At 40.3% G+C, this 26,526-nt stretch overlaps 1 protein-coding gene across 4 annotated transcripts in view; it reads left to right on the top strand.

Annotated features, from left to right (window-relative positions):
• The first annotated feature begins 5,056 nt into the window (after nucleotides 1–5,056).
• The window catches only part of LOC115580254 (E3 SUMO-protein ligase PIAS1-like), a 71,819-nt gene continuing 50,349 nt past the window's right edge, over nucleotides 5,057–26,526 (top strand). For all 4 annotated transcript variants that reach the window (XM_030414412.1, XM_030414410.1, XM_030414411.1 and 1 more), the window contains exon 1: nucleotides 5,057–5,115. In XM_030414412.1, the coding sequence (XP_030270272.1) occupies nucleotides 5,092–5,115 (24 nt within the window). In that variant the 5' untranslated portion in view covers nucleotides 5,057–5,091. The remainder of the gene's footprint in view (nucleotides 5,116–26,526) is intronic.

Genomic DNA, 26,526 nt, shown 5'->3' with positions numbered 1-26,526 from the left:
GCCTGCAAGTTTGGAGTGATAATCTTTTACATTACAAAGCGAGTGTGTCACAATGTGCGTGTCTCTGCTTGGATGATGCTGAGATGGCACAGGGCGAGGCCTCGTCCTGTATCAGCCTGTCTGTGTCCATAAACCTTGATGGTAACTGCCCCTTCAGTCAGCCAGCTCCTACAGGAGCAAAGAAAGACCAAGCTTGTAACCAATAATTTAGAACTGAATACACATTTTTGCTGTCCTACCACCTACAGCGTTCATTAAAACATTACATCTGGACTTTATTGTAATCCACTCCCCCTCTCAGGCTTCACCTTCAGATGTCAAACACCACCATGCAGTGTGGATCCTTGGTGCTCCGACTGCAGAGTCACTTCAGTACTAATGAAAGGCTGTAGAAATCATTTTAGCTGTTAATTATTTTATTTTCGTAGTCTTTACTGAGCCAGGTTAGTCCCACAGAGATCACAGATCTCTTTAAACGGCAGTGTGGCCAAAAATGTCAGCAACACAGAGTTACAACCGTAAATGAACAGAAAACACACACTGAAATAATCAGATTAAACATTTGCACACACCTGGACTCAACAGATCTCAGTGTAGCTTGGGAATTGTTCAGTGGTACACTCTAAAAAATAATACACTGGCTAATCCTAAAAGAATGAAAGAAGCAGTTTGCATGGACCTTTTTAAAGTGAAACTCTCACCAAAATGCAGCTAGGCTTTCTTTGTGAAAGTACCTGAATCAAGCCATGTAAAAGCATAATTACGACGAAAGAGGCACTTTGAAGTATTTTCGTTTTTGGGTCAAACTCATTTTCAATGGGAGTGCTACGGGCACTTTTACGATAGCATCAAAATCGCTATTTTTAAAACACTAAGAGGGCTCGACACAACATGAAACTTTGCTCGTAGTATCACCAGTGTCTCTACACATGAACACGAGCATTGAGAACATTGTTTGTGTACGCAGAGTTTACTAAAAAGAAAGTTTTTGAACAACTCACGTTAGCAGTAGCTTGTTCCGCTCGCCGCTGTCCTGCCAGCCAAGAAGTAGCAATTTCCGAATGCGACATAACCTGGAGGACAGTTAAGGTGGAACGCTCCTAAAGCTTAGTTCCATATAAATGCACGGATAATTCGTTGTTTTGTCTTTAGCCAAAAACAATATTGACCTTGAAGTTGAAAAAGAAGCTTCATATAAAAAACAATACTAAAATCAAAAGCCGGAAAAGTCACCTGAGATCTCGCGTGGATAGTTATTGCCGAACGACAGTAGTGTTCCACCTTAACTGTCCTCCATGTTACATCGCATTCGGAGATCGACACTTCTCCACTGGCAGGACGACGGTGAGCGGAACAAGCTACTGCTAACGTGAGTTGTTCTAAAACTTTTTGTTTTTAGTAAACTCTGTGTACACAAACAATGTTCTCAATGCTCTTGTTCATGTGTAGAGACCCTGGTGATACTACGAGCAAAGTTTCATGTTGTGTTGAGCCTTCTTAGTGTTTTGCATATAAAGGGAAATAATTTAGTTTAGTGTTGAGGAGACATGTTAGAGGCAAAGAAGCAGTCGAAGAAAAGGGAGTTAATTTTGCAGACCATGAACTTGAAGTAATGATTGATCAGTATTGTTTGGGGGCTTCAGTTGTGGCTATAGCAATGAAAGAGGCAAGTGACAACGGCAGAAAGTGACAGAAGCAGTGAACACAGCAAGTTCAGAGCCACAGACTTTGGAGGAGTTAAAGTGGTGTGACTCCTGTAAGAGGCCGGGAGACGCATCTCTGCACACAGTGAGAGGAGGAGAGGGGCTCCCTGTGCACTCTCTTCCTGATGAGCGGTTCTCATCGTGGGTCGGAACATCAGTGCGGTCCCTGAAACTCACTCTATCCTCAATTGCGCGATGGCAATGTCCTCTGTCAGCACCAAAGCTGCTATCGTATCATGTGGCACAGCCATTACGCACGTCCACTGCGCCTAAGTGCTGGTTACACCTGAAGGATTCTTACTCCCCAATTATACAGGAAGATAATCTTTATTTACGTATATGAAGATCACATATTTATTTGTCTATTTACACAAGGATCATTATCATTATAATTATTATAATGCACAGTGACAAACATATTTACAGAAGACGGTAAAAACAAAGGTAAACAACTCTCACATCACTGTTTAATCATAGTGAAGAATTTAAACATGTATTGTAACACAATTTAGTGAAAAACAACTATAAATAAAATGTCTAAAACTTAATTCACCCTTTAATATCATTTTTCCTAACTATCACCAACCACCACAGTAATCAGACTGAAAAGACTGCGTGCCTGGTACGTGTTAAACACGCACATTCTCACGCCCTGTTGATTCTTAAGACAATTGGAAACCGGCGTGGAAAGTGGCGTAAGCACATATTTCATGTTTACACGTCGTTTCTAAATCTGGCTCCAGGTCTGCACTGTCTGGATCAGATGTTGTGGCACCTCTGATCAATCTTCGTGATCACTGGTAGTATCTCCACCACCATCCTGGCATGAGAAGGTCAGAAACCATGTTGAAATATAATACCAATATCGTACTTAAAAATGCCAGTAAAACAAAGAATATTGAGTCTGAAATTAAAGGGACAGTCCAGGTCTTTTCATGTGGGGTTTTGTGAGATACTTATCCCTACAGTCAGTGTGTTACCTGCAGTAGTATTTTAAAAATGTTGGGTGCTTTTCATTGCAGACTTACGCGCTAATACGCAGGAATAGAGTCATTGTATGGCCTAGAGAATCAATTGCCAGAGTAAAACCAACTTACTCTAAAGTTCACACATCAACATGCATCACTGCAGTGTTTACATCAGAACAAGGTGACACATCTCTGCAGGGCATGAACTCACGTTAACGCTACACAGGTTCGGTGCTAAGCAACATCATTCTCTAAAAACAAAAACAGATATAGAGACTTAGCTAACGAGCATGAACGAGCTTAAACTCTAACACCTTACAATAACTTAATTTGCTGAAAACCTGCTTTCAGTGATGTGCTGAAAGATACTTTGCACTGTGTCAGAACAGTCATTAGGAGCTGCAAATTAAACAAAGCAGAAATAGCACTCAGGCTTGCTAACTGTACAAGCTGCACTGACTCTCTTATTGAGTGGATTTCTACATTTTAAGTTTGACAAACTTCTTAAAAGAAGTTATCCTCTGAATGAAACATGTAACAATCTTACCTCTTTGTGTAGAAAAGGCTCTTGATTCCAAGCTTTACAAACTAACCCATGAATACTTTTTGTCAGTGTTTAAAAAAGCTACAGCAAAGCATATTCACAGGCAAGTACAGGCACTTTGGTCATGGGAGCAAACAGTGAAACGGATAAAAGGAAAAGAATCACCTTGTTGAGTTGTGCTGAGAATACGTATGAACATGAATTTAATGAGTTTTAATGAGTTGAGCCAAACATTTGTAAGACTTGATGCTGATGTAGCTGTCTGAAAATATCAGAGGAAACAGTGAAAAATAAAAAAAAACCTGGAGCTGTAAAAGCATGTTGGCTGTTTGTATTCAGATGAAGGTCTATTCTGTTCTAGTTGAGCATGAACGTTCATCCTTGAACTTCATAAGTAGTCCTGAAACAAATCTGAACTCACGGCCCTCTTGTTGTCTTGAGCTTTCAGCTGCATCAGAAGATCTACATAAGTAGATTAATCTGCTCCACTAAGTAAAAGTAAAGATATCTTGAAAGGCAATGACACTTGAGTAAAATGTCCAAATAAAAGTATCTAATAATTAATGTACTTTAAATGCTACTCATCTGTATCTGTATGTGTATACTTATACACTATGACTCGACTGATCGTATCTGATATGCAGCATTTTTCAGAAGATCAGAAGCTTTTTTAAATCTGATTTCAGATAACATAAAGTAATCTAAAAATGTACCACTTTGGCTCTGATGCAGCATGTAATCTACACAGCAACTAGTAACTAAAGTTATAAATATATATAGCGTTAAGAGTTAAAAAAAAAAAAAAAGAGTAACAAGTGCAATATTTGCCTTCAAAACTGAGTGGACTGGAAGTGTAAGGCAGTAGGAAATGGAGATATTCAAGTATTTAAGTACAGTAATTAATTAAATGTACTTAACTGGTTGACTCAGTAAAACGAACTCTAGAGTTCAACTATATGACCTTAAACAAAATGTCCATATTTTAGACTGTATTGTGATACACAATATATTTCACGATATTTGAAAATCTCCTCAAAAGTGCTTGATAAATGTTTGAGTCAGAGATGCATGATATATATGGACCCTGAGTCTGAAATAAAGCTTATCTATCTATCTATCTATATATATCGCGATAATTCATCAGCCTGATATTGGGACATTCATATTACTGGCTTCTTATCGGTATCTGTGAAATTACAGCCAATAAATAAATTTTTAAAAAAAGACAAATTGATTTGATGGACTTAACAAGCATATCATCTCCACACTGTGATCCAGTAGGTTTCCAATCTGCCAATAAACACAGACAGGAAGAACAAGTGCAGCACACAAGTCACGTTCCACAAGTGTTCAGAGAGGAAGAAAAACATTCAGTTTCAACACAACAAACAACAAGTATAAGAACAGTCGGCCTTTAAAGGCGCTATTTATAGGGAAAATATCTCGTGTCTCACACCCAATTCGTCAAATAGTGAAACCTTAGGATAGCAGCCGACTTGTCCTACAATCCCAACAGAACACGTCTTTGACGAGTTGGGAAACCCAGAGCATCATTATTCGACGAGTTGCGAAAGAAACTCAAATATAAACTTTTCCTAAACATAGCACCTTTAAAGCCAGGAAAAGACAGACTCAAGACGTAGCATCTTATGACATATATCGATATGAGGCGATGTAAAGTCCCATATGACTCGTTTGTTGTTGATATATTTTATTCTCTCACACTGTAACATTCTACAGCAACCCCTCTTCTCTTTTTCCTCTCATCTTTTGTGGCCGTGAACGCACCGCTGTCGCTGGGCGCGCGTTCACGCGTCGCTCTGCGCGTCCCAGTCATGTGACAACCCCTCAGGACGCCTGCGCATAGAAATACAAGATGGCGGAGAGTGCGGAACTGAAGGTAAGGCGCAGCCTGAAATCATTATAAATTTAGTCGGTTACCGATCGTTTGATTGTGAAGTGACACATCGTGTGAGTGATGTGAAGCCGCGGGGCTCAGGTGAGCTCACCTTTGAGCTTTTTCGCTCAAACGCAGCGGGAACTTTATTGAATCCGCGAGCGCCAAAGCTTGCGCGAGCATGTTTATGTTGATATTGAGCCGCGCTGTTTGGATGAACGGACCGTTTTCTCCAGAGCGCCAGCAGCTCCCGGCTGGGCGGGTTTCACTTTAAAACCATCCTCCGGGTCCGCTTGTAACGCAGAGACAGCGGCTCACTTCGTGGCACCAGAACCGTGTCTGTGAGAGACATGTTCTGGGTGAAACGGTTCGCTCTCGGTGGGTTTGTCGCGCCGTCAGACTGTCAGACAGTTTGAATGTGACAGCGGCTTCATGCGGGCTGCTTCATGCTCATCCTGCACATTCAGCATCATAAAGTTCACATGGAGACTTGACATCGCATCTGAGCGGACCGAGTGTGTCTGCTGCTGAAGTAACGTTACCTGCCTGCTCGTTAGTGCCTGTGACTCACTCTACCTGTTGATACCTGCGTGATGAACATGTAACGGTGCACTGACAGCTCACGAGCCGCTCATCACGCACGCGTCCAGGTGGTGAATTCCCAGATATTCCTCATCGTTCATGCGCTTCCTCTTTACATTACTGTGTTCTCTGGCTGCTCCACTGAAACTCTGTTACATTTTAACTTCGTGAAGCAGAGTTGGAGCATATCAAGCAGGTATTGATCCGTGAGTCTTGGGCTATTTTTAGACGTTTCCCCCTGTGTGTTTCCACTGCCTGCCCGGGGTCTGTGGATCCATACATGCTCCTCTGCGCCAGCTGCTGCACAGCACACTGTAATGAACAGGTTTTCAGCTGCACCCCGCCTCTGTGGAAAAGCCAGATGTGGTCTGACTGAGCAGGCTCCGGTTCCTTCTTATAAAGGGTTTTCACTGAATAATGAGTCAAATGCAGTGACAGCTTCTAAAACTAAACATGTGCTTGTCTCTTCTCATTTTTATACTGTAGGTTGAACACTTGCATGGAGGCTACAGCAGGGCTGTGAAACACATGTGATTTAAATTGTGATCACGCTAAAAGAATACGTACAGTTTGATATTTTAGAGATTGTTATTCGGGGCCAATATCGGTATCGGTACTGATACCGATCAGCTGATCTATGTAATAATGTAATAATGTGCTGCTTTGGTTCTGATGCAGCATCTTCTCATACTGTCCCATCTACAACAATATCTGACTGGTTACACAGTACAATTAATATCATATAAACACTGACTAATGTGAATCTATAGCTTGTAACTAAAGTTATTAAATAAATGTAGTGGAGAGGATGTATATTGTTGCAGAAAATTGAAATACTCAAATAAAGTATGTGAATATTAAACTTAAGAACAGGACTTGAGTAAATTGTACTGTTGGTAGTTTATTCCATCACTGGTTGTTCGAAATTTCTGACACAAAGAGTTTCATTTTTATTACAAATAACTTTCGGATATTTCAGATATCGGTTTTCAGTCTCCATGATAATGGAGAATGATAATTATTATTGGCATCAACCATGAAAAAAACCATATCGGTCAACCTCAAAATCATCATATTGTGACATATGTGTTGTCTTTTCATGATTTTAAAAGCCGCATTGCAGTATATAGATGGCATTTTCTGGCTTTACCGGACTTTTTTACTTTTTCTAATACTTCTCTTTACCCACACAGTCATTATGTCCCCGTTACTTATTATTATTATCAAAAATCTCACAGTCATCCCTACTCAAAAATGTGTCAAAAATCTTGTGATATTTGAGATGTGTATTACTCTCCTAAAAATATCATGATGTTATTTTAAAGGCATATCGCCCTGCCCTCGGCAGCAGCTGATGATTATTGGAGCATGACTGATAATGATTTCTGGGGCCCATGAAATGACCAATATTAGGAAGTAAGACATTATGATACTTATAGTGATCCCTCAAATGTGTCTGTCAAAAACATGTGACAAAGAATTGCAACAGGCAGGATATTTGACAGTTTAAAGGGGCACTATGTCGCTTTGGTGAAGAAATCAAAACTCAGAATTCTACCATTCACAATATTCATGAGGTAATAATACAAACTCAGAAATATAAATTTTTTCCATAAGTAAATAAACAAGCTGCTCTCTGAGGAAAATAAATTCCCAGAACACTGTTTGAAGCTGGACAGATGGCAGGGTCCGCCACATCAACAAAGTAGAACAGTATAAATTGTGTTGTCCTTAAAGGTCAGTAATTCAGTTTATTCAGTCATGAAAACAAATAAGTTTTGGTTTATTTAGTCTGTTTAGGCAAAAAAAAAAAAACAAAAAAAAAAAACCAGCCAATGAAGACCGTTCTCCTCTGATTAAAGTAAAGTGCACCTTTAACAATAAACTCTACTATCATAAAATGTGCTGAAACTGTAAATGACGGTGGAAATGTATTAATTATAGATTTTTCCCAAGCAGCTTTTTTGCATCATAATATATTGATGTATGGTTCAGGCCCTAATGATTATTTTCATTGTCAATTAATGCAGCAAATCATTTTCTCTACCTATAAAATGGCAGAAAATAGAAGTGACTGCTCATGTCTACAAATCGCTTGTCTAGTCCAACCACCAGTCATAAATACGGCTGATGATGAATCTGCCCATTTTCGTCATGATTAATCGAAGAATTCAGAGCTCAAAGATATTTTTTTTTTAGATGGCTTCTTCTGTCCAACCAACAGCCCAAAACCCAAACACTCTTCATCTACTGTCATAAACGATAAAGAAAAGCCACAAACACACCTTTAGGTCTAAGAAGGTGAAACCAGCAAATGCTTTACAAATTAAAAATGACGAAAAATATTAACTGATCATTAAAGTCGGTCGACTCATCATTGTGGCTGTAGTCACAAAGACAAAGTATTTCTGGCGGGTTGGTTAATAAACTAACTAAATAACTTGTCTTTGGACTGTCGGTCAAATTTATAAGTATGGTCTTTTGAGCTCTGGCAAGTTGTGACAGGCATTTGTTGTTCTGATTTTGATGAATTAAATAATCAAAAAAATAATAATCAGTAGCTTCATCAACAGTTGATTGAGGGTGGGTGTGTTTTTGCTTCATGCTGCTCTTGTTTGAATGAAAAAAAAGAGGAAAAAGGAAGGAAGTCATTGAGCCGGTCTGCCCTCATGGTGTGTGCATGATTGTTCACCTCTGGCCCTGCTGTTGACTCTTCAGCACTGATGGACCACTGATGATACTTCACACACTCCCACTGTGAGGAAGCTGTTAGAGATGCATAGCTAGTTATTTTAATGTTATTTTTGCAGCATCAGATGAACACACCTAGAATGTTCCGAGGCAGGATCAGACTGGTCTGAGGACTTTGTTTATAAATCCATATAAGAGAGGTGTAGTTTAGATTTGCTGATGATTCATTTGGCTTCTGTGTTAAAGTGTTATCACAGAGGTCATCTGCTTTTGAATTTCTGTGGACAAAATAGTTCGACTGAAGATTGCAGACAAACTAAAGGAGACATTATTTGAACACCTCTTGCTTCAGAAATGCAATTCCAAAGTCTTGGCAAGGTAAATGAGTCGATGAAAAATGCTCGACCTTGTAGTGAATTTATTTGATCTAAAATGATTAATTTCAATGTTAGGTCTTGCTTTCTGCTCCACTGAGTTTATGTGTTAAACATCAACTGTGAGATCTTCATAAATGAAGATGGGAACATGTTTGAAATGCTGATTTAGACTTTTCAAGCAGTAACACCTCCATAAAGACCTTTTTTTATCTCCAACCTGAATTCGACATAACAATTCAACCAAAATGCTCAGAGATGATACCCCCTTTAACAAGCCTGTAGTATTTAGCCTAATCTTTTAAATACACAACATACGCAGGTTAATAATCGAACAGCCTGTGAACATAAGTAAGAACATTGTCGTATGTTTTTGTGATCAGTTTGTAAAACTTTTTGAATAAATGACTGAAGTGCCAAAAAATCATTAGATTGCTTACACCACCACAGGATGGGTTTTTGTCTTCTTTCAAATGGATTATATTTGCCATAGATGGCACTTTTTGTTCAGCAGCAGAGACTCTCTGTAGTGGTGTTATTTTTATATATAAAGCACCAACATTACCTCTCAAACCACTCGTGACTCACTGCCGTCCATCCTGTCTGTGAGCACGTTAATGATGTTCTGAGTATAATTACTGCAGCTTGCTGATGAAACAGTGCGCACAAACACTAACTAATGATACTGATAAGTGATGATAACTGTACGCTGGTATTTTTAAGACAACTAGAGAAGGAATCTGATATATACTGTCTTTATTTTTTTCCTCTTTGGATGTAAACATGTAGATATGTTCAGCTACTGATTTTTCTTCCCCAAAGCTTCAGATTCTGAAATGTTTGCTATTATTATTATTATTTCTCAACAGCTCTGTATGGATGTTATGTTACAGATGAACTTGAAGTCACACTGCCTGCTTACCATGTATGGATGGATTGTTTACCTGTGCAGTATAACATCTGTTTAGTTGCATGCAGGTGCAGGGCTCAGTATCATTTCGATACCAGTACCGATACCAAGAAAACTTTGTACTCAAGTTCACATTTTTAAAGATAGTTAATTCTGTAGATTTCAGTGAAAAATGCAAGAATGTTAATGATGTCTTCTCTACATAAACATAAATTGAAGAATATATTCTGTCTGGATGAGATTTCTGTCAGTTAAAGAGCAAATGTCTGAACTCGGTTGAATTCAGAAAACCCCAATTGAAACTCTCACACAAACTATTTTTAGATTTCGAGAGTAGGACAAGGACATTTTTTAAGACTGTGAGCTTGTCACCTTTTTCATGCTGCAGTAGAGACCTCTGACAGTTCACAGTGCTGATGGATCATCTTTAATTACTTCTTTTTTTTGTGCACCTAATATATTCAAGCACAAATGTCATAACAGATTTTTCTGTTTTCTGTCAGAATTCCCAGCTCTACATCTCACTGTCAGATTTCGTAACTGTGATACATTGCACCATACATAGTAACACCGATAATACTGATGCAATAACAAGGGATTACTGCTCGTAAAAACAGACCGGTTCATGTTGTAATGTTAAAGTAATCATCATGATTTATCCCCCCTACGGTCTCCTTTGTTATGTGAATATATTCATTAGGACCTGAAACATTAAATGATTAAAAAAGAGCCCCACTAGCTGTGGTACATTGTAGCATTTTACTGCCGTTTCACACCTGAGTTGAAAACGTGTGTTTTAATGACTGTACCACGTGGTGGTTTTGTCAGCCACCATAGGAGCAGAGAGCACTAAACTGGCTGTGATGTTATGCACTGGCCTGGTCTTACTCTTGCAAATATAAAAGACACAAGTGACAGAAGGAGACAGCAGACCTGCAGAAAGAGACGGCTCAGAAGAAGTGGATGCAGAGAAAGTTAATTAAAAGGGAAGTTAATAAATAGAGGAATTTCCAAAAACATGGCTGAATCTAAACATGCTATAGTCTGTATTTGCTCTGTTACATATCACGAGGTGACTAATTATTATTTGCATTATTGACTCATCTGCTGTTTATTTTCTCACTGAATGATTTAATCATATTATCCACGAGTTGGAAATTTATAGTGAATAGCTGAAGGCAATAATCATGATTTTTAATCAGGATCTTGATAGTATACACCTGTCAGGTGGATGGATTATAATGGCAAAGGAGAAGCACTCACACAGACTTTAAAACATGTGTGCAAAACATTTTGCAGGAAATGTAAAGTCTTAGATAATTAAATTCAATTTAGCAATGTTTTTTTTTTTACATTTTGTTGCATGCAGCAATTAATTTTTATAAAGATACCTTTAACTTTGTAGGCAAGTGTCAGCTTTGCAGGGCGAAGGATTATTTCATTAACAAATGATGACTCTGACCAAAAGTATTAAGTATGTCAGAAAATAGTGAAACATACCCATTATAGTTATCTAAATTCTTGAAATTGATTCGACAAAAATGTCAAAATCCAAAGATATTAAGTTTACTAAAGGAAAGCGCCAAATGTTCACAGTTGATAACGTGGAAAATGTGAAGAGTTGAAACAAATGTTGGTTTAAGCAGCTTATATACTCTATACGATCAGCCACAACATCACAACCACTGACAGGTCAACATTGATCATCTAGTTCCAGTGCAGTGTACCACTGGGAATCCTTGGGTTCTGGAACTTGTATTGATGCCACTTCACCCAGGCACTGTTGTAGACTAACTACACCCCCTTATGGCAGGACAGCAAAGCGAAAACTGCTCAGGAATGATCCGAGGAACCTGATAAAGGGCTCAAGGTGTCCCAATGTGATTGATAAGCTCTGGAATGGTTGGATCAAGTCTGATCCATAGTGGCCCCACTGTGGATAAGACTTTTTCTGACCCAGTGAGGCACGAACACAGGACCTCTTGGGGTGTCTTGCTGTGTCTGGCACCGGGGTGTTTGCAGACGATCCTTTGAGATCTGTGGATTGCGCGGTGAGGCTTCCATGAACTGGACTTGTTCTGGCACGTCCAACAGATGCTCGACCTGGTTCAGATCTGGGGAATTTGGCAGCCAGATCCCCACTTTGAGCTTTTTGAATGTTTTTCTCGGTGTGGCAGGGTGCATTGTCCTGCTGCTGTGATCCGCGTGTGCCGTTACCATGTGGGGGTGTTCTTGGTCTGCAACAGTGTTTGGACTGGTTGTGTGTGTCAGAGTGGCATCAACATGAATATCAGACCCAAGGTTTCCCAGCAGAACATTTGGTTGTAAAGAGACAATCACTTCACCTGTCATTAGTTGAAGCGTTGTGGCTGATCGGTGTATACAGGTTTGCACTTCTGCACGTTTTGTTCTCGGTTGCCTGAGGCTGTATATCATGACTGCTTGCACAGTGAATTGGTGCATAAAGCTTTGGCGCAGACATCTTAGGTAAAATCTGTGCTTGCGAAAGCCTCTGATGTTTCCAGGCACCCAAATGTGTCCTGTTGCATTGCATTTTGTTTCACAGGAGTCCCGATCCGCCTCAGCTTCTTTGAACTGTCTTCTCTCTTCTGTGGAGCTGCTGCAGCAGCAACCTGGCAATACAAATAACTGTCTGTGCGCTGGCGGCTTATAGGTGGAGACAGTCTATTTGTAGAGCCTGTGGCTAGGTTAATCCCTAATGATACAGGTCCTCTACTCTGCTCCCCTACCTCCTTTCAACACCTGCCTATTTCTCTTATTGTCAGTGTCATTATCGCTGCAGTTAATTGTCAGTTAAAGGAGAATTGGACGTCTACATGGAGATCACTGGAGTGAATGATAACTGTTCTCATCTGTTGGTGTATTCAAAGCTTTTATGCATGTGCAGATGTCCGTGTGTGTTTCAAGCCCGACCAGCATCATCTCAGTCATAAAAGTACTGGAAATGTAAATTCAGATTGGTGGTAGGTGGATTTAAGATGCATGGCAGTGAACAGCAGAACGTATAAAGCTTCACAGTGTGAAACAGATGTTGCATGTCTCATCTGTTACAGAGATGTCAGAGGTGTTTAGTGTTGAGCTGGCTGGAACAAACTGCTGTAGACTTTATTGCCTTTTTCTTTCTGCACTCTCATTTAGTGCAGTTTATCAGTTGGGCTGCAGATAACGATAACAAACATGCTTTGTCACTTGCAGACGGCAGGACGCGAACACGCTTTGTCACTTGCAGACCGCAGGACACGTGTTCTGGATTCTCAGTCAAACCAGCATTTAAGCTCTGCTATTGTCCGATATTTTAACCCTTGAGAGCAGCCTTCGACTTCTGTGAGGCTCTGGCGAGATGGAGCGGTTCTCAAACCCCTGTGGTGATTTTGTTGTACAGTCTTGTTGCCATGGAAACATGTCACATTTGAGATAGAAATGGTAGCGATAGTGTTTCTAAGGAGAGCAAGTAAGGGCCAGTGTCCCTGTAATCGTAAGCCTAGACTCCCCTCTGGACCCTTGACTGTGGTGATTATTGTGGTAAGGTGAAACAAAAATTTAATAGATGCAGAACAAATGTTTTGGTTCATCCTGTGTAGTCAGACCATTTTAGGTGTTAGTGTGTGTTTTGTCCAGTGTGAAAGGTTATAGCGTTGATGACATGAATTAGCCTACATCAGCTCAAATAAATTCTTAGCGAGACAAATAAAGAATGGACTGTAGAGGCCTTTAAATCGTTCATCCGACCATACAAAGAAGTCCTTTTTGAGATATTCAGACTGTGCAAAATTGCATTTGGAACACCAATAAGCACATGTGAACAGTTTTTATGCTCTAAAGTTGATCAAAGCTCATCTGTGGTTTACCGCAGCAAATTACAGATTGAGTCCCCTGAGCATCCTTAGTATCGAGTCTTAAAGGACAAAAGCCACGGGCAAATATGAATGATTTTCTTGATTCATGAGATTTTGAGCAATTTCGCCTTGAAATTGTGTCTCAGTCGTGGAAGATTCAGTCACAATACTTTACCGATGTGTAGTTGAGGCCAATGGCTGAGTTAAAAACGGGTGTGATCCAAGTAAAGGTGTCTGACATGGGGGCGTGGGGAGGAGGAAACGGGGCCACTGGACCCCCCTTGAAGCCTCTGGCCCACATCTGTTTTTAGTGGCGAATCATTATGTCTGAGTTTCAATTATTGCCACCCACTCCATCATATCAGGTAAACAAGAGTCCATCTTATGATGGGATCACCAGTTAGCTCACCAGATCAGTGTATATGTTGCCATGGATCACATGACATGAAACAACTAAGGTTGGTCAAAATTGTACCATGTTTAATGTTGTACAGTTTTTGTACGTGGGAACATTTTAGGGAAATCTCACCTCATGCGTATGTCTCATACTCCATACATAACACTGTGGCATTGTGGCTAGTGTCCCAGCACAAGGTCAGCTTTAATTAAATGTACTTCTCACATTTGAAGAATAATGACAATAACATTTAGTATCCGCTTATAAAGACACAAATGCTCAGGTGTTTCCTCCATTATATCAGTTTAACATATTATCATGACACCTGCAGCCCCACAGCCTTTTGTCTCAGGTGAAGTTATTGTAAATCTTCAGAGCGGATGAAGCCACCTGATAAAGATATTTCTCTTGAATCCTGAACAGTCAGCTTGAAGGGTTAATGGCTAATAATAGCAGTGAGCGCTTGCCGTAGCCTCTCCAGTGACCTGTAACATGAGGGACGGCAGCTTAAGACACTGATTCTTCAAACACTCTTCATTCTTTAGGAAGTAGCCCGCTGTGAGCGGAAAATCCCCCTGCATTTTAAAGAAAACAGCTCTGTCTGTTTTGCTTGAAGGATGAAATTAGATAAAAAAATGTTATGTTGATCCTCTTCCCTGTGGAATAATGGCCATGGTGGTTGATTGTGTATTCAGTGTATTGTGTTTATTATGCATTAAACCCATTTCTGAGAAGTTATCAGCTCTGTGTGATTCCAGCATGTTTCTGTAGGGAACTAAACTAAAAATGCTCATCAAAATGAATCCAGAAATCTCTGAGAGCCAAGGCTGTTTTTTTTTCCACATTATGATTAATTGATTTTCTCAGATCGTCTTTTTGTTTTCTGTCGATTGACTAATTGATTAGTTCAGCCTGTACAAAGAAAGTGGAGTGATGTGGGTCCAGGCAGTAAACAAGATGGTTACAACACCCAGCCCTTACTGACAGTTTATTTTGTTAAACGTTGGGATAATCGTGACTTAAATATTCATGAATATGCTCCAACAAGTGATGTTAAAACTTTGTCTAGCTTGATAAACTACAGTCTTGAATTAATTTTAATTTTAATTTTGAAATGCCCCAAGATGTAGGATCCATCTGATACAACAGACAACATTTGTTTCCATACAACATATATGTTATAATTCCATTTTAGTCATTTTAGAGTTTTGAGCACATTGTTATTATTATCAAAAAATGATTATAAATCGCAATTCTTTTGGCCAGAATAATTGTGTCATGCCTACATCCAATTTTTTAAAACACGTTGCTCATCGTAAAAAGGAATAAAGGCGCAAATACATGTTTTTCTTAATTTGAAATCACAGCATACACAACAAAAAACGAGATGTTTGGGTGCATGTGTGTCTAAAATAGTTGCACTCTGCAGCCTTGATTTTTTAACAGATGCCTTCATTCTTCACCAGACAAACTTCCAAAGATTCGATAAGGGATTTGAAAGGACTCAGATTTGATGAAAATGCAATCAAACCCCATCCCCTTTAAGATTTCTTTGCAGTTCTGAGCGTTATCCAGAATCAGCTTATCATGGTGAAAGTGTCGAATTGTCCATCAGTTTAGCTTCAGAGGTGAGGTATTTCTAGAAAATGACTTTTGCAGCTTTCAATAGAGGTGGCAAAACTATTTCAGGCTCTGCAGCAGCCAGTCATCGACCACACAGTTATCCACTAAAAAAGATATCTTACTTACAATTAACAACAAATAGATTAAATTAAATATTAACTTCATATTTATTGCAATAAGACAATGACAACATGAATACATAATTCAGTATTTAATTGAGAACACCTACAATTAAATGACGATTGTAAAAAAAATGAACAAAAAACTCTTCATTCCTTCCAATTGTGTGAACCTGTAATATTTATCAGATTTTGGACAAGTGCAGGCTGCTGTTTTTTTATTAAACCATCCTAAATTCAGCTCCAAAGAATCTTAACCAAGTATCACATTTGTTGTATTTTTAGCTATCTTTGGTAAACCAACAACAGGCATTAAAGGAAACAATGAAAGGTTCTTTGCCAAAGGCTGTAATTTTAATTTAACATCTTGGGGAATGTCTCTAAACACAGTATTGAGCGTCTCTCTTCGATGTTTTTTATGGTTACATTTAGAAAAGAGAGATTATATTGATTTCAGCAATAAACAAATTACAGTAGTGACACATGAGAAAGAAAGAAATGGTATTAAGAGACTGGTTTCTCCACCTTGGCGTCCTTCTTTCTCTGAATGAAAGACTCAACCACAATAATGTAATTGCTGTACCCAGGTGGTCCTGAGCCCAACATCAGATAGGACGGTAATGGTAAAGAGTCATCTGTGCTCTCTACCAGCAGTCTCTGGCTCTCTACAGTTGCCCTTGATCTCGGTGTCTGCAGACCTCCGCCGACTCCTCAGGATTAAAAGGGTGCAGAGGGCGAGTGCAGCTCATTGGTCCTCCTACTCTTCATTTTCTCGCCAAGCCAGTGCAATGGGACTTTGGCGGCTAATGCCTTTGTTTTATGCAAACATGGTGAGGTAACTGATGATCTAACAGGTGTCTTGCCCTCGCTCACTTTTCCATCAGATTTTCATTTCAGTCTTTTGTCCACATAGATTACCTCAAAACTGTAGTGTTTGGTTGCTAACTGCACCATTTAACTCCATTTTTATGGTAAGGATTTGGAAACCTCCCTGTTATCTACAGCTTGTGCAGTTCACCGCTAAAGGGGACGGGTTTCAGATTCACTGCCTTGCCTGTGGCAAGCTGGTACTAGACCTCTAGCCTCAGGTGTGGTGGCACAGCATTTAACGTGCTAATGATTAAAAGAGAGATCATTCTGAAGTCAGTCCAGCGGGGCTCCATGAACTGATCCTGCTTGGCATGATCCATATTCGAGTCCCAAACTCTTTTGTTTCATCCACAATGCGCACTGTGATTTCGATACCACAGACGCAGGAGGGAGAGAAAACAACAGGCGGAGAGTTAAGCCTGAGTCAGAGTAGCTGGAAGGCTAAGAGGTGGGGGGATGGGAGGACAGAGAGGGGAGGAGGATCGGGAGGGAGCTGGCACTCAGTACAGAGACCTCTAGCCGAGAGTGGGAGCTTTATATAATGGCCAGGTAGTGTGCAAGCTCCCCCTCCATCCGCCTACACAACCTCCACGCACCCACACACAAACACACACATCCTGCAGAACCTTTGCTGAAACTGCTTGGCACAACATTATTAGCCTCACCATCTCCAAGTCTCCTGAGACTCCAAAGAACTGCATTACTGTTCACCTCCTCAAAACCAAGTAAAGTGCAGCAGATTTTATTTAATTTTTTTAGCTCTGCTTACAAACGCGGGGCTCAAAGGGAAATGATGCCAGTTGCTTAAAGCTGCTATTTTGGTCTGATTAGAGGTAACAACCAGCTCTGCCTCTAGGGTGCACTAACGGGGGTTTTGGACTATTACTTTTCCCATGACACGGATAAAACCCACAAGGGAATTTGTTCTGAATGTTTCAGAACTTGTCGCAAAGCCTTTGTTTTGTGGCTCTGTTCGGGTTTGAACTCAGGACAGTCACTGTCAGCCCTCTTTGAACAGGGCGCCTCTGTTGAGGATGGAAATTTAATTCAATAATGTTAACGTTTAAACGTCCCTTAACCAAAGGGGACTTAACAGAAGTATGCCATTCTCGGTTTCCCCTGTGCATCCAAGTCACCTGTTTCCAATAGGGTTTTTTCCCCCGGGGCCTGGGTTAGTCCGCTCTAGCCAAGCTGTAATGACGTGTTTATCAACTACAACCTCACATCAGGGGGTACCCACTCCAAGCTGTTGTGGTCCTGTTAGGAAGCATGGTGTGCCACATCAAGACCGTGTGATGGTCTACTTCCTTTCTGATTAGCTATGTGACTGTGGCTGTAGCTAGGCCCCAGCTTCTACCTGAATCTCTTTGGCCTCGAGTTGAGTTTCACTCACATGTTCAAGTTTATTCTTTCACATCTCAGCATTATTTTACAGTTTACCAATCACTGTCATATCGGAGCCGTCTTAAGTTGCTGTGTACACACTTTGTTGTTGTTGTTGTTCACCCTGTAACACCCCACATAGCAACTCTATAACACAGACCTATAAAACAAAGACATCATAAAAATGTAAAATAGGCAACATTGGTAGTTTTGGGGTTTGACCAAAAAAACAGTCAGTGTTCACTATAAAAGCTATGAATAGGGCTTCAAACCTCAGTACGTTTTGGTTATGGCTGTTGTGGCTCAGGAGGTGGAACGTGTCGTCCACTGTTCACAGGGTTGGTGGTTTAATCCTCAGATCCTGTCGTCATGGTAAAGTGTCCTTGGGCACTGATATACCATACTATATACATACTACAATATAGCATACAGTAGTATTGCAAACTGTCAAATGAATGTGTAAAATTGGTCATCCATTCCTGATTTTGGTGAGGACAAATTTATTCTGGTAAAGCTCTTGGACCACTTGAGTCATCGGTTAATATTTGAGACGTTTGGCTTCTCTTTAAATAAAGAAAGGCTCTTTTTCCCACAAATTAAAGTACCTCACATTAGCCTGGTTACATGGATGATATTTCTTCAATCTGATTAAAATCGTTCTGATGACAGATTTGAAGTGACTCAGAAAATATAACTTTGACAATCACAAAGTCATTCAGTCATTCCTGGGAGCAGTATTTGTGTTTCGGGGGTAAGTACATTCTGGCTTTTGAAACACTTTCTTCTGTTTCTTACCTTTTGACTGTCAGGATTGTCATTAGGCAGTAATATTTTCTCATTGATCGGATTAAAAAAGGTTAACACCCCTCCTAATATGATTTAAAATGTCTTCAGATTGTATCAGTCTCTTCCGATTAGGATGGTAACATGAGACATTCTTATTGTGATTAAATGCATCTATTGTGGTGGTCCCGCCTCCTCAACACGAGAATTGTATCTGTGCAGTGTCAGAATATTTTACCTTACATACTTAGTATCTTGTCATCCTGTGCACTCAGAACAAATACATACAAACAACATATTTCTTTCATGGTAGATCTGTATTGTGCCTTCATTGAATTCCACTTACATGCTTACAATAGAAAACCTTGACCAACACTACCATCAGAAATTGCTTGTTGTGATTCTACTAGCTAGGAGGTCTTAATCCCTGGTGATTCTCTCATGTTAGAGTGAGACTGTTTTTATAGAATTGATTGCAGTTTAAACCCTTAAAACCATCAGCATCCTCAATCAATGAATACAGGCAATGCAGTGATGAAAACGTGGAGGTTTCCGAGCACCTTCAGATGCATTTGTGAAGAATTTAAGCGAAAATGGTGATATTGCTTCAGGTTGCAAGTTCGAGCCCAAATCAAGGTGTGGTCTAGAGACTCCTGTTTCACAGCATTACTTCTCAGTGTCGTCATGAGGAGAGAAACATTTATGTTGTACTGTGTCACCTCAGGCAATGAAAAAGAAAAATGCCAGCCTAAATGTGTCTTCCTATGCTGGCTGAATTTGTAGCAGGCCATTTCGATCAGACACCAAGGATCTTTTGTAAGTATAAGTTGAGGTGATCATCATTATCAGCGAGCTGCAGGTTTTCAGCTGGTTGCAGGTTTATTCATACTCACACACACATCACACATATATGCAGACAGTGTCATTGTGTGCATCTCATAGCATGATCATGTGACTGAGCGGTGCATTTGAGGTTTTACACACGCACCAGCCGTTTGGCCTGCACATGCGATCACTGCAAGCTTAATGATCTCTCGTGTGGAGTGTGGGTCTGATGCTTTGTGTGTGTGTGTGTGCGTGCATGTGTGTGCGAGGGTGCGCGTGTGTGTGAACATGTTTCCCCTCGCACGCTAACTCTTTGTGTGCCAAATCTGTGGCATGTATTCTCAGCCATCGTGACTCTGACTGTGAGCTCGACAGAACTGAAGTACCTTGCATGGTAATTGTAGATATTTGGTAAGATATATGTTTTTGTGTTGTATGTTTATGTTTGCATTTATTTTTTTTCTTTTTGGTCTTTTTCCCTTTTAAAGTTTGTTTGTGTCTTTGTTGATTGTGTGTGACTTCAGAGAGAAAAAAAACTGATGTGAAAAGTTGTTTTCATAGAGGACCGTGGGGACACGTCTTAAGTAGATACCGTTATGATTATTATGGAGCATTAAAAAATGGAACAGTACATTTAAACACCAAACATAACTGGAAAATAATTTACAGTTGATACCAACTTCAAACAAAAAAAAAAGAAAAATGTATTAAAGTTAAGGAAAGAAAAATAGGACTCAATACTAAAAATCTTTTAAATCTTTAAAAGTTTGAATTGTAATAAACTATACTGAGCCAGTATTTATTTACAGATGAAATGCATTTTATAGTGTTGTTTTTTATTGGCAGACATATAGTTCAGTACTGATTAAAACTCCAGTCAATTAATCAGTCTGTTGGTTAACTAAACTAATCTGTAAACTAATAAATTCATTTATTTTGAGTCATTATTTTAATTCCAGCTTGTCAAAGTTTTCATAACCTTCTATAATAGTAAACTTAAGTTTGATTTATGCTAGGGATGCAACGGTACAGTTTTCCCACGGTTCGGTATGCATCAGGGTTTTTGGGCCACGGTAACGGTACGGTTTCAATATCTTAATATAAAACAATATATTGTTTAGCTATATACATTTATTAGCTATATAAACAATGCACAATTCTTTGTGCATTGTCTGTGGTTACGGGAATTTGGATATTTGCTCTTTCTAGCTTCCATTCAGTAACTGCATGCACTAGTTCTTCAGCCAGGTGTTCACTTGTGTGGCTGAGTCTGCAGCACACACAAGTGTCTGCAGCAGTGGAGGAGTCTGCAGCACAAAGCCCCTCATTTCCCAATCAAGTATCACGGTTCTCCCCAGAAGTTTTTAGTGTAGTGGCGCACCGTCAGCCGGGGGGGAGGGGGAAGATACGGTCGTTATCGCCGTCAGCAGGGGTGACGAACGTCCGTTCGTCTGTCCGTCCCCGGGCTCCTCGCCGTCAGCCGGGGGACGGACGGACAAACGGACGCTCGTCACCGTCAGCCGGGGGGCGCTTTTTTTACGAGAAGACCGCGGCAGCCCACAAACACCCGCTATAAAGCAGCTAACATTGAAAATGAGTATAGAGGCGCAGCGCTGTTCACAGAAGGTCCAGCTATCGGTGGACAGAGCCAGGTAGGGTGCTTGCCTCAGTTTGTTTTCAATATCCCCCTGGCATACTTCATAAAGTTCTGGGATCACTTTACTACTAAAATGGGTGCGGGAGGGCGAGCCTAAACAATGTGCTGCTCTCATGCCTCTGCTCCTGAGGGGATCACACAGCATGCACGGCTGCACAGAGTTTTTAAAAAGTTTTGTGACGGGGAAACGTACTGAAAATGCCGTTGTTTGTCATTGTGCATTGAACCGAACGGGGCGTATTGAACGGTTCGGTAAAATACCGAATATTGTATCATCCCTAATTTTTGCCTCTGTGTTGAATCTAACCTCTAGCCATAGCCTGATGTGCACCTCCCGAGATACTTTAACTGCATGTGTGGCAGACTGTAACAACTATGACTGGTATATTTTCCAGCTTCTCCTCTGGTGCTTAACATTGGTGCTCATACCAGGGATTGTAACCTGCATTTTCCCCAGTAAACACACCACCCTCTTCGGTCATTGGAGCCTTGCCAAAACCGCTCTGCCTCTCAGTTGTTGGCTGAAGAGGTCGGTGTTCTTCTTACCATTGGAAAGTCTAGTTGGTAATCTAATCAACATTGCCAGTGACACAGTCACACCAGCGCACATGTTGTTGTGTGACATTTCTCAAAGGTAATTGACTGATTACTTGATAATAAAAATAATTCAAAGTTGCATTGTTTACTCTGTGCGAAGCTAAAATGATCTGATGACCTTTGCTGAGCTGGTGTATTGTTTGGGTTCTGGCCAGTGATCTTTTTCTAGTGAGTTAAAGGAGTCATCACCCGGAAATCGCAATTTCTCTCGTTAAATCATGCATATTGGTGTTGGACCTCTGTTGAAACTTGCCTGAAAAGCTGGTGTTTGAAAGTGGCTTATTTTTTTCGCTTTGGCTCTTTTTCCGAACAGGAATAGCGCACAGTAGTGCGCGTTCCTAAAGCACGAGATTTTGACTCTGCTCCTGTGGTGACGTTACCACAAGAGGCTACTTGCATATTAAGCATCGGCTCACAGCCGTCCTCAGCCAGACTTTTTGAGTGAGCACGCCGAATCTGCTTATTTCTCTGTCATTTTCACGCCATACATCGTGACCGCCAGCATTAAAACTCAGGTCTTACATGTAAAACACGAGTGTGAAAAGTAAGAAGGAAAAAACAAAGAATTTACCATTCAGAGACGTCCTGCTGTAAACGTGTCTCTTCCACCGTCTCTGCCTCTTCACTCTCCCGTTCAGGTTCCGACTCCGGCTCGTACATAAATGCCTGAATTCCGTAAGGTTCGTCATTTAGTGTGTGCGCCATGACAGCGGGCTGTTTATGTTTTGGAGTCTGTGTGCATGCAGGCTCGCCCCCCATTCCGACTCTGTCCTTCCTGCGGCCAATCAACGCGCGCCTCATTACATATTAATACAATGCACATCCGGACCGGTCAAAACCTCGCGCATAATCTCGCGTGAGAAAGTCGCGGTATGAAAAAGGGTCAGAACAAGCTCTATGTTTGATTTTTTTTAATTTATTTTTTTCTAATAAGTTTTAAGAATTGATCCAAAGCGATCCAAGAGGGACTGGATATGTAAAAAACCAGGTGATGACTCCTTTAAGAAAATACAAAAGCTATTATGATCAACAACAAGATGACAAACAAAGACAGAACTGCAACAAAAAACATAAAGTAGGTGACAGCAGAGAAACAATGAAACATTGCTCCTGTCCCTAAAATAATAAGGGGAAATAAAAGTTGAATACTGGAAAATAAACCATGATAGAAGTGAGTGAGTGTGTGGAGCTGGTAACCTGTACCAATCAGCACCCTCTCCGAAACCAGAGCTCATCACCAGCCTGTCTGCAGCCGTGGAGGTCAGTGTTTCTCCTGACAGATCAAACAGTCCATTCACAGCGGCTCGGCCACCGGCCAGTACCAACCTGTCTGTCCTCATCAAACAGGCCTCTGAGCTGCCTCTGTCCTTTCATTATATCGAGCTTTCTTGGTGTCACTCCATTAAAATGTGTACATAGCCAATCTCAAGACACAGTGACAGTCATTAACCAGTTTTTTTTTTAGACTGTGTAGGGATGAAATCATGATGTATTCTGCAGTACAGTACCTTGGTGATGTCTGCAGGTGAAGGTTTCACAGTGCTTCTGACTTCTGACGCAACATCATGTTCCTCTTTCTCTTGGACTCTCTCAAATTACAAACAAGAAAAACTGATTCAGCATAACATCATCAACGCTATGGAGTTTGTTGAGCAGATTTATAGAGAATGGAGGTGCAGAGTTTTTGTCAGATTGCACAGTAGAGGTGTCAGGATTGGCAGCTGGAGAAGGGAGTGTATACAGGCTACTCTCAGTTACAGAGTGCTCTTGTGGTGGTTAACAGTGATCATCATCACAGTGTGCCGACAGCCACCTCCACCTGAAACACCTCCTGTAAATGCACAGTTGGATTCTCATGACATATTTTATTTTCTACACCAGTGAGTGTCTCTTCAGTCAGAGTCGATCTGAATTCCACAGAGCATGCATGAGTTGTTTTGCATGTTTCATTAAGCTGTGAGTGTATACAGTGTTTTAATAACATCTTAGCCTCTGACAGATACAGCAGTGTCACTGTGAACCTCTTTCTATCTGTCTCTGATAACACATGGGCATGGAAATAAGTTATCTTCAGTATAGCTCTGTGTTTTGAAATGTTACTGTGATAAAAGTTGAGAAGTGGTAGGCTTTACTTCAGGCTTTCTGGGAGTAATATTACTGTTAATTATTTTGCATAGACAAAGTAATATGGCATTTGGGTCACTTCGGAGGCTTGGACACGCATTAAACTCTCCCTGTTGGATCATCAGTACAAAATAAAAGCAACTCTCACTGAGTTTATCTGGTTTCTTGATGTAAAAAGAAAAAGAATACACGCCTCTGTACATAAGACGATGAGAAGAGAAGTTAACTATTGCTTCCAAAGTGCATTTATGTAAGAAAGTTCAGTTACCAGGCTTAACGATGTTGTTGCAGGTGCTGCAAATAACAAGTGGAAGCTAAACATTACGATTCGTAGAAGAGCGGCAGCAATTAAGTCGATTTATCAAGTGGGATCAACAGAAAAATAAAAACATTTACTGATTACAGCTTCTAAGAAGTGAGGATTTGTTGCTTTTTTGGTTTTTATGTGATTGTATACTGAATATCTTTGAGGTTTTGGGCTTGTTTTGGTCCAAACTACAGTGGGGAAGCATTCAGACTTTGTCACAGCTCCAATTTGTGCTTCTGACTGGTTCATTGGGATTTCATTTACAGTCGTGTCACCAGCATTACCATACTGATAGAAAAACTGTATTTCTCAGGAAATCCAGGACTTAAAACTGTCCAGAACATAAAAATGTAATATATCTAAATAATCTAGCAGGCTTTTGTGTTTAAGTGTTGATATTACATTATTAAAAGAAAACCATTATGAGAATTTAAAGTGCTAAAAACTATTACTCCCCCAGCCCCCCCGTGCTTTCACTGCAAGCACTGGAGAATTTTATTTGGTTTGGAGGCTCAGCTGTTCTCTCTCTCTCCCCCTCCCCCCCTCCTCCCCATTCACTTTATCCCTCCATCAGTCATTCCCACCAGCTCTAGACACAGCAAATTATTACCCTACAGCCCTTTCTCCAGTCTGACAAGAATCTACCAAACATACAGAGAGAGATGAAACCGTAGTTACCATCAATCAGGTCCAGCTCAAAGTAACTAGTTAAGACAGTGTCTATGGCAAACCGACTCATTTTATAGAAAGGAAAGCTGTTTATTAGTGCTTAAACTACAGTTTCTATTCCTTTTATAAAAGATCTTTGTCCTCACCGACATGCAGCTAACTATCTTCTTCCTCCTGCCTTCATTCTCTCTCCTCCGGATAAATAGAATAGGCTGTAACACAGTCTTGATTCATATTTGATTAGCACTGCCTTGTTTGACGGTTTGCCTTGACTTGAGTGCGTTCAGTCGCACTTTTATTCAGCTTTCTTTCTGTCTGAGATGTTGGAGTACGAGTGCGATATCTAGTGGCAGTGAATGTCTTATATTAGGGATGCACAATATGTATTGTCGAATACATGATCGGCCCAATACTGAGAAATGAAATGTTATTGGTTGTTTATTGGTAATGGTGAAATAGAGCCGATTAGTAGAGACGATAACATAAAGCCAAATTGCTTTCATTGGTGTAAAGTGGGCCACATTTACAAACTCTGTTACAGTAGGTGGACGTTTTTACCGTGAAAACTGGTTTGCGATCAATCAATAAACAAAGAGAAGAAGAGTAGATAGAAGAAGAATATGGAATTACTAAATCATCCACCTTCGCTCACTACATCTTGGCCTTTCTTACACTCAGGTGTGCTTAAACTACAAGTTAGGAACTTTTGAAATCTAAAAATGTGAAAATATCTGTGATCGAATCAGGATTAGCCTTGAAAAATGGGCAATCATCAGTTATCAGTATGGGCTGAAAAAAAATCCATATCATATATTTGACCTTTGAAATGACTACTAACTTTATTGCCATGCAGACCTGACCTCATTCAAACAAGCTTACAATTAGCCATCTTTTTTTAAAGCCCCACAGAGAATACACACCTGGTTTATTCTTCACACAAGCGGAAAGAAGCCTGATAAGCTGCATGAAGCAGATCAAGGCAGACCAGAAGCCAAACCCAGGAGTGGCATTAGAGCATCTGGTCAATGTTCATGATTAAACACCCTTTTCAAACAAAGTTGGAAATAACGGTGATAATTACAATTAAAGCAGACCAAAATAGAAATGTAGTGATGTAGCTTACTTGGTTCTACCCATGATAGAAGCACACAATCAAGGAAAAAAGACAAAAGGACAAGTTGAGGAAGTCAACAGTATCAGGCAGGCATGACATCGATCTTACAGGGTGTTGTAATGCAGAATGTCCTGCGAAGTAGATGGGTAGCTACTGTGTCCATTAGACCTACTTGATAGCAGAGTGTACTTTTGACCCGGGTCATCAGCCCAGCAGTGTTTTCTTCAAATTATGGGCCAGTTTGGAAGCAGAGTCAGCTACAGATGTTTTGGAAAAACTCAGCAACGAGTCTCAGCAAGCCCCAGAGAGAAACAGCACGAGACAAAAACATGACTGCATCTTTAAAACTTTAATCGGGTTAGTCCAAAAGTCCGATCAGACATTTGTTATGAATGACTAATCCGGCAGCAATATTTCAGCATCATGTTGACCAGAGACACGAGGAAGTAAAGGTTATGTTGGGTTAATGTCTTCTTTAAGTGTCTTCTTTTGTCTTTATGTAAATTCCACTTTGCAAGGAGCACCGCATGTT

This window comes from Sparus aurata, chromosome 4 (assembly GCF_900880675.1).
Source record: "Sparus aurata chromosome 4, fSpaAur1.1, whole genome shotgun sequence".
NCBI classification, from domain to species: Eukaryota; Metazoa; Chordata; class Actinopteri; order Spariformes; family Sparidae; genus Sparus; species Sparus aurata.
This window is presented reverse-complemented; position numbering and strand designations above follow the sequence as displayed.